The sequence below is a fragment of the Grampus griseus genome (genome assembly GCF_964374135.1).
Source record: "Grampus griseus genome assembly, chromosome: 18".
Lineage (NCBI taxonomy): Eukaryota > Metazoa > Chordata > Mammalia > Artiodactyla > Delphinidae > Grampus > Grampus griseus.
In genome coordinates, this window is record NC_139012.1 from 68464886 (window position 1) to 68482636 (window position 17751).

General features: G+C 42.5%; 1 protein-coding gene across 11 annotated transcripts in view; it reads left to right on the plus strand.

The window, feature by feature from the left end:
- DCLK1 (doublecortin like kinase 1) overlaps positions 1–10186 on the plus strand; it is a gene marked incomplete at both ends in the record, with an annotated part of 316418 nt that extends 306232 nt beyond the window's left edge. For 6 of the 11 annotated variants that reach the window (XM_082675943.1, XM_082675947.1, XM_082675948.1 and 3 more), the window contains one exon: positions 10022–10186. In XM_082675943.1, the coding sequence (XP_082532069.1) occupies positions 10022–10186 (165 nt within the window). The remainder of the gene's footprint in view (positions 1–10021) is intronic. The other 5 variants (XM_082675950.1, XM_082675951.1, XM_082675954.1 and 2 more) reach the window with 1 other exon arrangement.
- Positions 10187–17751: the final 7565 nt, after the last annotated feature.

Here is a 17751-nt window from a genome sequence, read left to right on the forward strand (position 1 = left end):
CCAGGAATGAGCTGCCTGAGCCATTCCACCCTCTCACACACATCCCTGCCTCTCTCAAGTGAAGCTGTCCCTGTGGCAGGTACTGTGCCAGCAGCACATGGAGAAGAATTCCTGCATCTTCTGCACGCAGAACAAGGCAACAGCCAGAACCTGATTAAATGAAACAAATATCAAAACAAGACATACGCTAAGAATGCCAAATGAGAGATAACGCAGAGGTGAGCTAGGACAGAAGGGGGGTTGAGGTCAGGCCTGACGTGACTCGTGTGCGTACTAGATTCAAGCACTGTCCTGAAACAGCGAGTAATGAGGCAGAGCGGCAGCAGCCGTACGCAGCCCTTGCAAGGCTATTAAATGCTGTCGTGCTCGGGTTTGAAAAGGAGTGGGGTCAGTTAAATGCATCTAGCTCGGCGCAGGTTTGGAAGACCAGTTCCCACAAAAGCCAGAGAGGAACCCCCCTACGTGGTGTGAAGAGGGTTCCAAAGGCACACAGCAAGTTGCAGGGCACAGGTTGCTTTAGGGATGGTGGCCTTGGCCTTGCTCTGCCGTCGAGAAAAGTCTCCCCATGCTCCATGAGTGTAAACAGCGCTGCAGGAAGGAAGGAGAGGGGCCTCTGTTCTAGGAAGGGATTAACCACCCTCCGTACCCCAGCACTTAACACATAGGAGAGGCATAGATTTAAACTTCAAAACCATCCAAACTGTGATTGCAGAGAAAAGTATAGGGGAGGTATGAGGTTTGGTAGGGCAGCTGTACCGTGATGCTAAAAAGTGAGTTATTGGCCAGGAGGCTCAAAAGCTGGGCCGCAGTACTTTGTATTATAGTTCCACAAATGGTCATAGAGAGAGACACAGGGCTAGGGAGACATCTGTGTTATTTTACCAAGTCAAACAACAGGTTGCTCGCTGTTTGAGATTTTATTTTGTTTCGTTTTACCTTCAGAGCCCCCTTAAGAGCAGGTCCCAACAATATATATATATTTATATATATATATATATATTTGTCTTTTTAAAACTTAATGTACTTGCTATTAGAAATGAGAAATTTCCATGGCATTCCAAGACTTACTGATTGGGTGTAAACTGTATATGTTTTCCTGAGATTCCTGGTGATTCGGTATTGATGGACAATTTTGTGGTATCGTATTTATTTTCATCTTGCTTCAGAACCTCTTTCCCCCTTTATGATTTAAAAAGATGCCTACACTCTATTCTATGTATTCTTTCCTGCCATACTTTGCCTCCGTATGTTCCTCAGTGATGTTTACGGATAGGATGTAGGTTTTATCAGGTTTAAATGTGTAGGAAAGAATAATCATAAAGAACTTAATCATAAGTATTGACACACTGTTATTCTATTAAGAAAGAGTGTAAATATCCATATGCTGAAGTCAAACAATTCTCAAATACATGTCAAACACATGACACTTCTAGAAACTAAAAAGTCTTGAAAATTGAAATGAAACCAACTTGATTAAAGATTGGCAGCTCTGTGCACGGAGAGTTGCACAGAGAGTTTGTGGCTTTGGTGTCAGGAAGCCCTGGTTTTGGATCCAGCCTGTCCTACTTACTGTGTTGTGACCTTGGGCAAGGTACACGTTCCTCCTCTGATTCTTAATTTTCCCATCTATAAAAATGAGACGAGTATTATCAACCAACCTTCCACATCTGTCATGAAGATGACATGAGTGGCCTGTGCAAAAGCACCTCCATGGACCCAGCCCAAATGAGGAGCCCAGAAAAGATAGAGTCATCCACTCCACACCACACGAGAGACAGATTTTCCTGGGAAGACTGATCTCTCTCCAGATCCAAGCATTTGTAATTAAAGTAGAACCGTGACCTTTTTTGATGTTCTGATTGGGATAAACTGTTGAATAACTTATATGTTAGATTATTCATGAATTGGGGCATTAAATTTTACTTACTCTATAGCCCCCCAAATCCTGATGAAGTGTAAGTTTAAAAAGTTATCCTCTAGGGCAGGGGTTGGCAAATTACAGCCAGCCAATGGGCCAAATCTAGCTCACTGCCTGGTTTTTAAATAAAGTTTTATTGGCACACAGCCACACCCATTCATTTATAAATTACCTATGGTTGCTTCTACTCTACAAGGGCAGAATTGAGTAGTTGTGTCAGAGAATCATATAGCCTACAAAGTCTAAAGTATTAACTCTTGGTCTTCCCAGAAAAAGTTTCTTAATTCCTGTTGTAGGAGAAAAATGTTTCTAAATTAAAAGACAGGGAGTTCCCTGGCGGTCCAGTGGTTAGAACTCGGCGCTTTCGCTGCTGCGGCCCTGGTTCGATCCCTGGTCAGGGAACTGAGATCCCACAAGCTGTGTGGCGTGGCCAAATTAAAAAAAAAAAAAAAAAAAGAAAAAGAAAAAAAGCACCACCTGGCAGGCTTGTTAAAAACTGTATCACCACCAGCTAGTGGAATGCACGGCACATAGAAGGCACTTCAATAAATATTTGTTAAATTAATGAACGATTGAATTTTCCCATGAAGGGACCATTACTATAGAGAAACCTTGATTGTGAAGATAAGTGTGTTTTTTTAAGAGTTTGGACAATCAAATCACATATGAGATGCTCTACAGTAGCATCCCACTATAGCAACCCAAGAGTAGTTCTTCGGCAAAGCTAAAAGAATTGTTTTTGCAATAAAAGGAGTTACCCCTTAATCTACCTGCTTAGTAAGTTCTAAATTTTCATAGATTTTCTTAAGATAAACTGTGCCTACAGCTGTCCTTTAGTTTACTGGCATGATGAAGGAAAAACAACATGGCAGCTCAGCTTAGCTTCCTCTGTGAGAAAATCAGGGGCCGTAGGGCAGAAGAAACACGTGAATTTTGCCCTCTAGAAACCTGACCTCAGCAAGTGGCTGTCATTTTAACCCCCTGATGGGAGGCCATCAGCAACCCTCTGCAGAGTTGGACCAATGTGGGATTCTATTAAGAACCAGATCAGCGGGAGGAGCCTATATTTATGACGTGGTGGGGAAGCATGGGGTCGCGCTGCCCCAGGAAATGCGGAATCACATTTAAGAGATGGGTACCTAGAAAGGAGGTTTGAAGGCCGCTGGTTTCATGAAGCCTGCTTTTGCCATTTAAATGGTCACCTTCACTTTAGGGAAATACCGTGTCTTAGACCCAGATACTGTGCAGTTCCTGCCTGGCGAGACCCCAAAGGGATGTTAAAGCAAAACGAAACAGAACCGTAATAAGCATGACAGCAAGCCAAAAAAAAAAATGAGAAGGGTGGATATATCAATCTAGGTGTCAGTTTAATTTTACTATCAAGCAAAACATTTCCAAAGTGGCAAGCAAATCGTAACTCAGTCCCTACAGAGTAAGGGCAAGCAAAGGAGAGAACGTTCCTGAGATTAATGCCCCAACAGCTGCATCCCTGGCTCAGTCTCCTAGGTAGTATGAATAATGGATGGGCTCAAAGGCAACATGCACGATAATGTTCTTTTATTAATGAAATGAAGACTGTTTGGGATGGCTGGCAATAAATTAAGAAAAGCGAAGAAGGAAAAACAGTCACCGTTCGCCTCTGAAAAATGCAGTTACTTAAATCCAATAATTACTGCCACGACAGGAAACATTGCCTCCGAACTTAAACGAGGTACATCTCTTGTGGGTCCTGCACATAGTGCAGAACAGAAATATTTTTGATCCATAGACTGGAAGGCCTGTCGTTTACGAAGAGAAAAACATAACCCATTTTAGTAGATTGATGGTGATATTAAGCATATTCAGGTATTTCATAGGTGGAAGTTTCCCTAGGAGTGAGGCACTGTCCTTCAGCTCAGGCTGTGGACTGGGAAATGGCTTGATGTGGTTAGAAAACGTGTCCAAGGTCACATAATCAGCTGAGCTAGGACAAAAAGCTGGTTCTCCTGACTTCCCCCTGCTGCTGCTACCAAGGGGATTAAGCTAAAGCTACCAGACAAGGCAAGCATTACACAGATGTGGGTGACTCAGACTTGCAAAAACAAAGTAATGCTCCAATTCATATTCTCACTTCATTCCTGACCTTCCACCTCCATGCTGTATTTTTCCTATAACATTGCAAAGATAGGCCAGATGGGTACCTCCTAGGTATTTATGCTGATTTCCAAATTTAATGTCAGAAAGAAGATTTAAAATATCTGAGTACTGTGTGGAGGATAGTGTTGTTTTATTTTAACAGAAAAGGCCAAAGATCTATCTGTTGTTGGAATACATTTTCTGGGTATTAGGCAAGCACCGTCTCTGATTCGCGCATGCTTGGTGTTAGGGCAGGCACCAAAACGTGATGGATATGAATTTCTCTAAGAGCTCCAACTGCTATGTGTGTCGCCCCCAGATTTGCTGAGGTAACTGGCATGATCTTACCGTTCCTCTGTTTTCACACTTCATCTAGCATCTCCTAAGGACACTCTCATCACCAAGAGCTTGCGGTCTGAGGTAGGGATATGCAGTGTTTCTTTCATGGAGAGCAGGTTTATATTAGTTTCTCCATATCATTTTATTTGGTCAGTTATTTGGTCTGTCAGGATCCCCCAGTCCACTGTTAGCTGGCTATAGCCCCGCACACGACATAGCCGTTGTTATTGGGTACATATTTTAAATAACTAGATTAGAGCTTCCTATTTGGTCACTACTGGTCAGCTCCAGAATCTCAAGAGATTTCTTGCTCACCTCTAACCTGTGATACTTAGCACCAAAATGTGATAATGCAGGTTTCAGATTGTCTTACGAGCTTTTAATGAAGTGATAACTTACTGAGGAAACACTTGGGAATTCTACTGCAAGTCCATTCATGTCTGTTCCGCAAAGCTGCAAACCGTGAGCAAAATAACCAATAAAATAATAAATCCGTTAGGAAGTCTTAAGTTTTAATGGAACATCAAGACTTAGGACCACCTTACCTTACAAAGATAGGCATTAGGGAGGAGAGACCCAATTTCCTTGATATCTGGGAAATTTTTGTGATTGAGAAAGAGGAAAGCAGTCTTTCAGAAATGGTTGAAAGGGCCCTGAATTTAAATCTATGATACAGCGCTTCAGAGGGAAAGTTATGTTTTGAATGTTTTCTGGGGATAAAATTACCAGTTGGATAATATATATTTTTATAGCAATACTTTAAAAAATTATGTGTTGGCCTATTATTTCTATTTCTTTGCTGAATTCATCTGTCTTGAACTACATGTTGGGCCACAGAATTCAACTGTAAAATTTTAACTGTACAGATTTTAGAGGCAATTAATTTTACAGCTACACTTAAAATTCTAAAGGTATCATATATAACAGTGCTTACTGTGATAAGGAATCGGACCACAATATGTAGTTGTTGAGTAGATAAATATATGAGGTGATTAATGTTATCTAATGTAAGCATTTGATCATATCTAAAACAAATTGCACTCTTAAATATTGGACTCATAATACCTTTGACTTCTTACTCTTTTGTATTATAGAGTTGTTCGGGGTTCTGTTTTCTTTTGTCATTGCTATTCGGAAAGTACATAATCACCTAAAATAATCTAATTCTGCATTAACTGAGAAACATTTAATATGTCCCTTATATGTGTGTCACAGTTGGCTAGGCATTCTGGAAAAATGCAAAGAAGTTTCAGATCCTACCCTAGAGCAGCTTGCATGGGATTTGGGAAGTATGCACAGGAAAGGTAATAGGCCTGTGTGCAGTAAGTGTCAGAGGTTTGGTCAAGACAATACTTGCCTGAGGAATTTAGAAAGAAAAAGTGTGATGCAGAAGGTAAAATTTGATCAAATCTTGGAAAATAGAGAAATGCGAGTGGGCAGGAAGTGGGAGAGGTGATGTCAGGTTGGTGAACACGGTAAGCCAGGATGCAGAGGTGAGCGTGATTAAAATACCTTCAGGGAGATATCAGTTTGGACTGTGTGGATTGCAAGGGAAGAAAACCCAAACCAAACTGGCTTTCAGCAAAAAGAAGAAGTATGATTTTATATAATCTGAAAGGTCCAAAGGTTGGGTCTGGCTTCAGTGATGTGTGGATTCAACACTCGGTAGGGCTTGGTTTCTTTCCATCCCTCCACTCTGCCTCCCCGTGCCGGCTTTAGTCTGGAACTTCACGTGGTACCAGGATGTGGGAAGCAGCTCCAGGCTTGCTATCCTCTCAGTTGGGATTCACTGTGAATGTGCAGTCTCAGTGAAAGTCTCCTCATGTCCCGTGAACTGGGTCGGGTGCCCATCCTGAACCAATCACGGGTATTGGCGAACACAGTCAGCACAGGCTTGCTTCTGGGTCACAAACCCATCTGCACCCCACCCTCAGAGATGGAGGTAGGGTCCCCTTCACTGGAACCACAGATTACGTGAGCGGGGGATTTCCAAAGGGAAACCGAGATGTGGTTAACCGTAAGCTAAATGGATGCTGTGCCCACTAACGGGGACTTGAGGTCTGCTGATATCACAGTGATTGCTTTGAGTAATAACAGGAACTAGACCCTGGAAGTTTTTATTGTAAGCACATTGTGACTGTTAGGACAAGGAGTCCAACTTTATGAGGAATTGTAAACAAATTGGACCTGCTGTGTGCAGGATGGGCTGGGGGTTGGCTGCTCTAGAGGGAAATAATGCGACCTCTGTTGTGCTTTCTCATATTTCTAAAGCCACAGCACTTAGAGAGTATCTCCTGTGTGCTAAGAGCTGTGGGGAACACAGACAGGATGCCCAGACTTGATCTTGCCCTCCACAGAGTCTACAATGTGGCAGGGAAGACAGTGCATCAGAGTCGATTGCGTTGCAGGCAGGATGCACAGTGATCGCTGTACTGGGCTTCATGGGAACACAGAGAGGTTCTTAAAATGAACCACAGTCCATAGAGCCAGAAGCAGAATAAGCAAGAGCCCTGGGAGGAGAGGTCTGTGGACAGTGATGCCCTCTCAGTCATCTTTGGGAGCAAGTCTGTTGGGGGCACTAAGCATTGCTTGTGTAGCATTTGAGAATGTTGCAAGGACCTGGGTGAGTCAGGAACTGCCTGTCTATCAATCAGCAGACCCAGGTCTCCCTAGGAGTTTACAGGCCTAGAATGGGATTGTCCACGTGGTAGAGGCTGGCTTGCTGTCCCTGAGAGAGCTCTCGGGCCATCAGCACGTGAAGCTCTAGTCTTTTGGCCTCTGACGCTGCTCGTGCTATCTCCTCCCTGGCTCACCCTGGCTAGGACCGGAGGAGGGAACCACTGGAGTGCGGTGGCTCCTTTGAGTTCTGTTTCAATAGACTTTAAATGGGAAGAAATTGCCTGGGCCTCACGTGGGAGGAGAACTGAGTTCTATTCCTAGTCAGTGATGCGAAACGGGCAAGTCTCTCCACATACCTGGGCCTCAGTTTCCCTGCCTGTAAAGGCAAAGCCCTGGGCGAAGAATGCTTTATAAATGCTCTTTCAATTCTAAGAGTCTATACATCCAACAGAAAGAGCCATCACACCCTTTTCCATGACCTGTGATCATGACATGCTATGTCTCCAAAAATAGCTGCTGTGAAGTTACTGGTGAATCAGCACAACTGAAAGCTCAAGAGCATTTGAGCATGAAGGCCCGTCAACAAAGGCCAGCATTTAAAAGCTGCTAACTAGAGAAACTGGCAGGAGTGGCCAGGACTGACTGCTTAAATGGGACAAAGCAAGGGCTGTCCAGGCAGAGGGACAAGTAAGGAAGAGGATGTGACTGACCTTATGAGCATCTGGACAAATGAACATGAAAATAAGGGGGATGGGACCATCCAAGCCCATGAGTGCCACCAGCGTCTGCATAAACTGCATTACAGTATTGGTGGAGAAATGGCTTATTTCAGTGCTGACAGCCAAGAGAGTGACTTGGAATAATTGAGTCAATTATGGGGAGATGAGGTAAATATGGAGAAGGTGCCAGTGAGAGTAGGCAGGGAGGGAAGGTACTCTGAGGTAAGTTCTAATGAGAGCTTTGTTTTGCATTGTTTTCCTCTGACCTGCAGTTCCTTCATTTCAAAACAATATCTTACATTGTAAAGAAAAACAAAACAAAACAAAACACCACCTTCCATTTCTGGGAGTCTTCACCATTTTGAAAGCATTTGCACATCCATTTTTATATATAGCAACTCTGGAGGGTGGGAGGGTGTTATCCCTGCTCCTTATTTAACTGAGAACTGAGTGAACGGTTCCCATGGTCAGCAGTGGACGGAACAGGACTCAAAATTTCTGACTACAAATCCGCTGTGCAATTTTCTCCCCGACACTAGAGAACCTCAGTCCACTAGTCAGTCAGTATTAGTGCCATGCCAGTGACTGTTTTCTTTCTCAAGAAGGTAGAAATAAAAATATTTTTTATGACCAAGAGAAGCGTTTATATTACTCTTGGATTAACTACAGAGTGGTTTTTATGTGTCAGACTAAATAGACGCCTGTTTTTTACATTCAACTCTACACAAACAGAGCATTTTCAGTTTGCTTTGAAAGCAAAATACCATGTGTTGTAACTTTACAATGTTTTAAATAAAGTTAGGAATTTGGATTTAATGATGCTGAAAAATATAAAATCGGTGGGTATAAGACCAAGAACTATGTATGTGAGTTGAGGGTCCTTAAAAATTCGACACTTCGAAGAATCAAAGGTAGACATTTCAACACACCAGTTATTGAATCATTGTATTAACAATCTAGTGAAACGAGAAGTGAATTATTAAAGTTTATCTTCCTCATTGATTTGTAACACTGTTATTCAGATAGTTTTTAAAGCAGAACAATTCAGCCTCATGAAGCCATTTACTGTACTGGTTTCTACACACTGCCTCTCTTTCTTTATTACTTCATTCTGCAACTTTGATTACCCCATTTTAGATCTGAGATTGCTCTAATGCTACACTGCAATTGTATGAGGGGCTTAGTTTTCACTTTGTTCTCAGAACCCGGCTGGCTATAAATTTATCTCTGTTCTTTGAAGAAGCTAACAGTAAATTTCCAAGAGGAAAAATGGTGGTATATATCCCTGTAGAGGAAAAGTAATCTCTTAAAAGCAGAATAACCTCCAGGCTACATCCTTTTAAAGAGGGACTTTCAAACAAGGATGCCTTCAACTTTTATATGTGTTCTGCATTTTTCTTCAGGCTTTGTACCTGCTCTTCTGCCCTCTGTGTAAGGTTTCTCTGTAATGATCCGTTCCTCCTCACACCCATTAAATCTGTAATGAAGTCATGCCCTTCCCAATCCTGATGTCATAATAACTTCCAGAGCTATGGCTAGAGAGCACATCCTGGAGATCATATGAGGTTTCCTCAGGAAAAGGAGGCATAGGGCCCAAGAGTTGGAATACCTACAACATCGAACTTCAGTTTCGTAAATTACCACACACTACAATGAAAATGAACTTTGTAAAGGAAAATCCATGGGAAGGTTTCCATCAGGTTTAACTGCATTCAAAGCAGTTTTCAATTTCAGGCATTGGGTTCATTCAGATTAAACCCATCCTTGCCAGAGATTGAGCCATACTCCCTCATCAACAGATAATAAGATCATTTAGAATGAGGAGGTGCTAAAATAACAGGACGAGCTTGTGGCTCTGTTTCCATGTCTGACAACTTCATCACCTCTCGTCTTTATTAGACAGCTGCCTGGAGCTGAATGTTGATGAACGAGACATGCCTGGCGTCCTCACGTGTCAGACACACAGGCCTGAGGCTCCCATTTACCAGGGGGTCTCTGGCTAGGCTGGGAGCGACCGAGGGTATTAGATGTGGTGCTAGCGGAGGTCTGGGGAGGGCCAGGGAGCTGTTGAACCCACAACATCATCCATCCTGCCTGTGCCTGCAATGTCATGACCAGGTGCCCTTAGGAGCTGCTTGTGGGGGAGCAGAGGGCACCCCAGCAGTGGTGACTGTGGTCACCAAAAGTGAGTCATCGTGGACAGGTTAACTTAGCCAGCATATTTTTCTGACCTCAGAAAGTTCCAGAAATCGTTCCTTTTGCCATTTCCTTCAGCCTAATTGTCCTCTTTCTCATTTTATGCCCCTGCTAGACCACCGCTCTTGATAAGGAGAGGCAGGTTTTCCGACGAAGACGCCACCCGGATGTGAGGAGCCGGTACAAGGCCCAGCCAGCTCCGCCCGAACTCAACTCGGAATCGGAAGACTACTCCCCGAGCTCCTCCGAGACTGTTCGCTCCCCAAACTCGCCCTTTTAACAAGACCCTTTTACTCGAAGTCCTAGCTTAACCCTTTGAGACTCTGAGATTTGTTTTTCCAAATTTATGTAAAACAGTTTCATCTGATCTACCTAGCACTCAATGCTTGAATGGCCGAGCAGAACAGTGTGTTTTCTGGTATCCTTGTAGCGATTTCCCTTTGCTGAATGAGACTGTGACTTGTCGTTGGTGGAGATGGCAACTTGCTGCTAATCGGGTCCTCAAAGGGTTAAGGCTACTTTGCAACTTTTTTAAACATAGAAGCAATGAATGTTTTCATCAGTCAATCTAGGATCTGCAGTATGTAACATAGCACTTGTTAACCCTCTGAGTGCATAGGATTTTATGGGGAACCCTTGGGGGATTTTTCAGGCCTTTGGATTTATACACACATGTTTCTTGACTTTGCTGCAGATCAAGGGGTTGTTATTAGATGCTGAGATGTCCAGACAAGAAGAGTGTCTAGAATGATATCTTGCGTGTCCTTTTTTGTGGGTTTAGAACATGGCAGGTTTATAACTTAAGCATCAGCACCCCCTCTTTCCTCTTCACAATCCTATTAAGAAAGGGGCTTTTTTTGCATTGGAGGTCTAACTGTCAGCTGCCCTGAGTCCTGCATCCTGAGTGGAGGGACTTGGGCCTGTGACCAACAGCCTGACCCAGGATATAGATGGTGCCCTCACCCCCAAATTGCCTCCATATGAAGATGTGCTGATGACGCCCCAGAAATGCTGCTTCCACTTCAGCTGCTGCTACTGCCAGCGCAGACCCTCAGGAAGGCACCATATCTTGTCCTGTGTTTGGTGAGTGAGAGTCTGCCTGCTCAGTATGAGACCTCTACAGGAAAAAACAAACAAAACACACAACTGGTGGAAAAGAGCAATAAATTGCCAGGTGCTCTATAGGGCTGGAATGTCAAACAAACAGAAAGAGGCAACAAGATCCTGTTCTTTTTCTCACCTGCTTTTTCATGCATTTCAGTCTTCAGTGTGCAATCCACATAGAGTATGGAATCCGTAAAAAGGAGGAGCACCGGGTCACAGGGGCCCAGAGGCAGGTGCTCTGCAAGATGGCCGAGGAGAAAGCAGAGTGGGCAAACAATCTAGAATAGTCTCAAAATGGTTTTTAAAGAAATAAACCATTGGGAAGATAATTCCATGTGCATCTTTGGGTTACCTACATAATAGTCTCTCAGGGAGAACAGGAATGGGAGACCTAGAGGGTATTCCTGAGGATAAAACTTCCACTCCCTAAGATGACTTTTTTTTTTTTTTTGCGGTACGCAGGCCTCTCACTGTTGTGGCCTCTCCCGTTGCGGAGCACAGGCTCCGGACGCGCAGACTCAGCGGCCATGGCTCATGGGCCCAGCCGCTCCGCAGCATGTGGGATCTTCCCAGACGAGGGCACGACCCCATGTCCCCTGCATCGGCAGGCGGACTCTCAACCACTGCGCCACCAGGGAAGCCCAAGATGACCTTTTTATAGCACTGTCTTTAGCCATCCAGAGGGAGATGCTGTTTTCTCTCTTTGGGCCAAGTCCTGTCCGACACATGTATTTTACTCCTGTTACCAAATCTTTCTCCCTAGCCCTGTGTCTCCCCCGGTGAGCTTCTACTGCAGTGTGTCAAGTTCAGAATGGGGGCCTGAGGCAGCCTGTAGTCACTGCGATGCTTAGTGGGGAGGCTGGCCATGGTGTTGGGAGGCAGGGGCCCGACTCGAATGTCCTCCTAAGGTTTGCTCAACTGTGTGGCCCGGGAGACAACCAGTGAGTGATGGCTCATGAAATTTGCATCTAGATGGCTGAACAGCACTCACTGTCTCGGCTTTGAAATATACTTCAATACCTGAAAGTCTTGAAATCTGTGTGCAGCACTTCCACAGTCAGTCCTTACTTTCAAATACAGATGGATCTTCGATGGCTGCTTTTTACTCTCCAACTGATGAAGGTATGGTCTATATTACTCTAGATTTTAAAATCACAGCATGTCATGACTTTTGCAAAATTGTTCCCCCAGTTTTTTGCTCTTTCACATTTAGGTTTATCTCTTCGGTCTGTGTTGTCTTGCCATGTATATATTAGATCATTTATTGAGATTCCCCCCTGCCCCCCACTCCCTTTTAGAGGGTCCTGAAAGCTTAATACACAACATCACAAAGTAGCACAAATCAGCTGGGTTTCTTGGGGAGGAGGAGGGCAGAACACGAGGAAGGGTGCGGCGTGTAGGTAGATTCCATATTAGTAAAGTTCCCTGAATGGTCAGAAACGACTGCTTTCTCTAGAACTCTAAAGCAAAGCACTATTCTAAGTAAGACTAAGGAGTAGGTAGATAGCTTGCCCTTAACTCTAAATGTGGGACTATGAAAAAATCCTATGGGCAGAGACCTACCTACAATAGATTGTGAATTTCTCTGAATTACTGCTTTTCCTGTGGGCATTACATGTATTGCTCCAATATCTAGTGTACAGACCTTACAGTGCATGGCTCAGGCCTTTTTCCATCCAAGTCTTGAAGGACTGTGGACCGTGTGAAGCTGTGGCGTGTTTCCCAGAACACTGCAGAGGGGTAGCTCGGAAGAATGCAGGGCCATTCAGCATGGGGATCCCAGTGCATCGCTGTAGAATTTGAGCGATCTATGCTGAATAAACAGCGGAATGTGACCTGTCAAGTAGAAATATTGAGTAATCAGATGGAATGCAATCTTTTCAGCACTAAGCTATTGAGATCCTGAATGTCAGAGATGTACTCAGAGGGTTAACAGACAAGCACAAGGCATGCTGATTACGTGGGTGTACCCAGACTGCTTTTGCTTTTAGCCAGTACTTTCTATTTTTTTTCACAACATTCTTGGGATAGTTCAAGTTTGAAATAATTAAGTGGTGGTGTTCTTTAAGGAATTTCTATAACCAAATGATCTTATTTTTTATTTCACTTTATTATAGAATAAACATGTACCATTACGGCAGTGTATCTATCGCTATAATTATCAATTTAATCATTGCCACAAGTGTCTCCATATTTTTTTCCCTAAGTATTTAATATAGCTCTTATGGTGGTGGCCTGGTGATGGGGACTGTCTTTCCTTTATTGATACATGACCAACCATATGGTATTTTCAAGGGAATTTTAAGATTCATTTTGTTTCAGTTTGGTAGTAGACTTGTTAAGGAAAAAACTTTCATTACTTGCATCGTGTAAACCATCTCTGTAGATGAGAACTGTTCATATTGATGAACACATTTTTTTCTCGACATTGTAGCAGAAATCATTTCATTTGTCATAATCAATGAATATGTGATTTGCTCCAGATCATTAGAAGGAAAAGTAAGATTTCAGTCATTGAAAATGTTTTTACTGTAGCCCTTATCTAACTTACACGTGGTGCATACTAAAATAAGCAGAGAAAAAATTGCAAATAAACTACTGAAAACGCTTGGTGTTTTGTGTTCAGTGAGACCTTCCTAGAACCTGCTCAGGACCTGCACGGGTGGTGGTGAACAGGCCCATCAGATATTGTTGAAAAAAAGCAATATATCCATGAATGAAGGCTAAAATTGCAATCCTTTACCCTTTGAGGTATGTTTCAGTTGGAAAAAAAAATAGAAGAAAAGAAAAATTGGCTTAGCTTAGAGGGTCACGGAGCTATCGTATGACCAAGGCTCATGTACATTAAATCATGGTTGTTTGCTGGCCAGCAGTGCCCATTAGACGACTCTATCCCCTGTGCTGAAAGGCAATTGTGCTTGAGGGAGAGCTTTCTTAATATTATTGTGTTGCCTGCTAGCCTGTCGCTGGGTCAGGATCTGTCAGCATTTCCATGATAAACTTCTAATTTCAAAGGTTTTTAATTTGACCATAAAAAGGTGCCCCAGGCTGAAGTTTGCTATAGAGGGCCTGTTCCAAAGAGTGAAGGTTCGCCGCCTTCTTTTCTCTGCCCAATTCTCCCGAGAAAAGAACAACCAAAAAATCAGGTATGTTCCCTCATTGTGAATTCAGAATTTTAGAAAGCACCAAGATCCAAGATGGTAGTTTAATGTAATTATTCATTTGGATGTGGGTTTAAAAACAAATAATGAGTCACCTGGCATATATTGTAGATAATGTATCTTTTCTATAATTTGTAAATCGTTAATTTTTTAAACTGTTATATGATTTCAGGGTGGGGTGGGGGGGAATCCAATCAAAGATTTTTTAAAACTTGAAGTTGGTCGGTTCAAGGGTTAGCCTTTCCTGCGTGTTGTCTGCCATTTCCATTAAGAGTTTGGGAAAAATGCTCTCAGACAGACCCTTATTTTGCATGCAGTGATAGAGGGTCAGATATATGCTTCTTTGGGAGATACGGATTTCTTTATTTAATCAAGTTTCATGAAGCCATTCTGGTCTGTTGAGGAAAATAGTGATTAAAAGCACTTCCAAATTAACATTTTTGTCAATTCGGATATGATAAGCACGTAATATGATAATGCACTTCACACTTTCTTGGTTTAAAGACAAAAAAATCAGCAAAACTTGAGGACACATTTGATCACTGCAAATGTGCTTTAAAAATTGGCTCAGTGGTGCTTATACATGAAACAGTAACAAATGGGGTCCCTAGGACTGTCAGAAGGAATCTTCCATTTGTATGTAGTTACATACTTGAGGAGGTGGTGCTTTTAAGGCAGTCTTATTTTTTAATCATCTCAAATAGGCAACCATTCATCCAGTAACATTAAGGGTCGTAAACTGGTGGGAAACAGGAAATTCAATGTAGAAGCTGAGAATGCCTCTGCGTGGTGTGGTTTTTATTTTTCCTTTGGATTTTTTGTTGTTGTCATTCTCGGGCTTCAACGCTGAAGCTATGCGATCATTTTTCAGTGAGTGAGCCTCTAACCGGCAGGTGTTTTGATCATGAGGTTTGCAATCTCTTGCCCTTGGAGACAAGTGAGAGCTCTAGTTTCATACCTTTTCATAAAGGAAGAGCAATCTCTACAATTAAACCCTACCTGTAAATGTCCTCAACATTCTTTTTTGGTTAACTGATGTGAGACCCTTAATGTTGCTTCAATGTAAAATTGTATATTTTTGTCTGTGATATACTTTATTAACTTAAAGTAAATAATAGTTCTAAAAGTCTTCACTGTCGGTATTAAGAGAAAGTAGGATCTTAAAAGTGATGATAAAGATGCTATAATGTCAATTCATTCCAGTCCAATCGAATGTGGTAAGAAAAAGACCTTGAATAATTCTCTAGGGACAATTTCTCACTGACCATTGACATTAATTTTTGATATATTCTCAGAAAAAATAAAAAGAAATTGAAACTGGTCCAAGGTTAGAGTCACATCCTCGATAACTATTTTTTTTAATTTTATTAGGAAATTAATAATGGTCTTTTTCAATCTGGCTGAAAGAAAATTATTAAAGGATTAGCTGAGTGTGAAATTAAATAGTATTTTGCTCATGCATACTGAAAAGGTGGGCTAGGAACCTGATGCATTTAAACAAGTTTCTGAAAGGTTTCAATTTGGTGCAAGAAAAAAAAACAGTGTTTCCTTCAAAAATACTGAATTTATCAATTGCTGCATGGATCAGATGGCACAGGTTAATCTTTGATTTTCAGAATCTTAATGAAATAACTTTCAAACAATTTGTATCCATGATTAAAGCTGGAATGAGATCCAATTTTTTTCCCTAATCTCTCAGTTTAAGCTAATAAATGTAGGTTAATGTGGATGAAATCATCTGTGATATATTATGTTCATTTATCAACTGAGCTTTTTTGATGTTGCCTGTTTTTATGTAAAACATGTTCTTAAAAGTTAATAAAATAATAGTACTTGGTGTATGAACTGCTACGTAATACCCGAGCTCCAGTGTCCACTCCTCAGTTCACTTTGCCATAATGGAGTAAAATTTCATTTTAGTTCAATTCATAATTGACACATTCAGTCCATGAAGGAATAACCCAGCTGTGTTCTTGAGGGGAATTCTCTCTATGCAAGGCTTTAAAAATTAGTCATGCAGTCAGAGTGTAGCTTTCCCACATGTCCTTCCTAGCAGAGTGTATATTTCATGAGCATAATTCAAAAACAGCTATTCTAAAAATGTCCCTTTTCATATATTACCTTCCTGCCTGGGCCAGTGACTTGGATAAACACAAAGAAATCAAATACCATTCAGGCCTATTTTACCCTTCCACCTAACAAGATCTCCAGAGAAGAGTGTTGTTTTATCTGCTAACCTGTAATTAGCTGCCATTTTTATAGCGATGTCCCATCAGGCATCCCATGTGCAATACTGACCTTAGAGAAAATCGCCATGCTGTACAAGGGAATAACGTTCTTTCTTACGTGAGTTGTTCAATGCTAGGAGATTGAAAAGTCGGCCAGCAAAAGTGACTGCAGGACCCTGGTGTCCTAGGAAGGTGCCAGAATATCTCCAAGCACTTGTAAAATTAGCAGTCACCTTCCTGGCCATCTACATGCTGCTGCTGCTACCGCTGTTGCTGTTTTTGTGCCTTTTGCTCCTCTGCAGTGAAATTGCTGGGTCCTTTCTAGGATTTCGGGGCAACTGCTGTGAAACAATAGCTAAAGTGATTGCTTCCTAAGGACCATTACCTTGTTTTATGAGGCTGGCGGCTTTGCCAAAAACCTGCCATCAGAAAAAAACGTGCCCTGACACAGAAACATCAAACACCGGCAACTCTGGGATTGAGGATGATAAAACTACCACATCAGGAAACTGGGAGAAAGGCCTTCCAGGACTTTTGAAAGGTAGGACTTAATGTTCAGATAAGGAAGTTCTGCAAATGGTGGTAAATGGGTCAAATAAAACAGGTGAAGAAGCGTCCTAGGAAATTCCGTACACTACTACCTCCTTACACAGAAGAAAGGCTTTGCTCTATCTCAGAAGGCAGCCAGCCTCCCCAGCTCCAGAAGGGGCACCAAGGGAAGAGGGGGAGCCCCGCCCAGCCAGCTGGACCAGCCAAATCCATGCTGGCCGCCAGCTCTGTGACAGATGTCCTTGCCAGCTTGCCTGCACATCCAAATCATTCATTCAGATGTTTCCTGAGTAAGTGCCAGCACCACAGAGGGTACCCCATTTGGGCTTAGAAAAGAGACACCCCATTGTCCTTTTTTTTTTTTTTGCTATGGATTAGAAGACTTTAAAGATGAGAAAATGTGTTTCTAGCTGCAAGGTTTGCTATTTATCTCAGACTCCTGGTCCAGGGTTCAGATAACCTGGACATCACATCCAGTCAGGCTTTGTGGTTATGGCAACTTGGATTCTCTCACTTGAGGATGTGTTTACCATCTGCCTGTTCAGTGGTGCACACACCCTGTGCTACTCTTGGCTCCGCTCCTGGCCTCTGGGGTAGAAGGCTCCCAGAGTCTTCTCTGCCGTTTGTAATTAGCATGCGATTTACAACTGTCGTAGACTAGCACATCTATTCAACAAGCATTCTCCAGGACCTACTGTGAGTGACGCACCACATGGAAGCCAAGATGAACAAGACACCACTCCTGTTCTTAAGAATCTCAGATCTAGTGAGAAATCTTCTCCTCTGGATGGCCATGGGCTGGG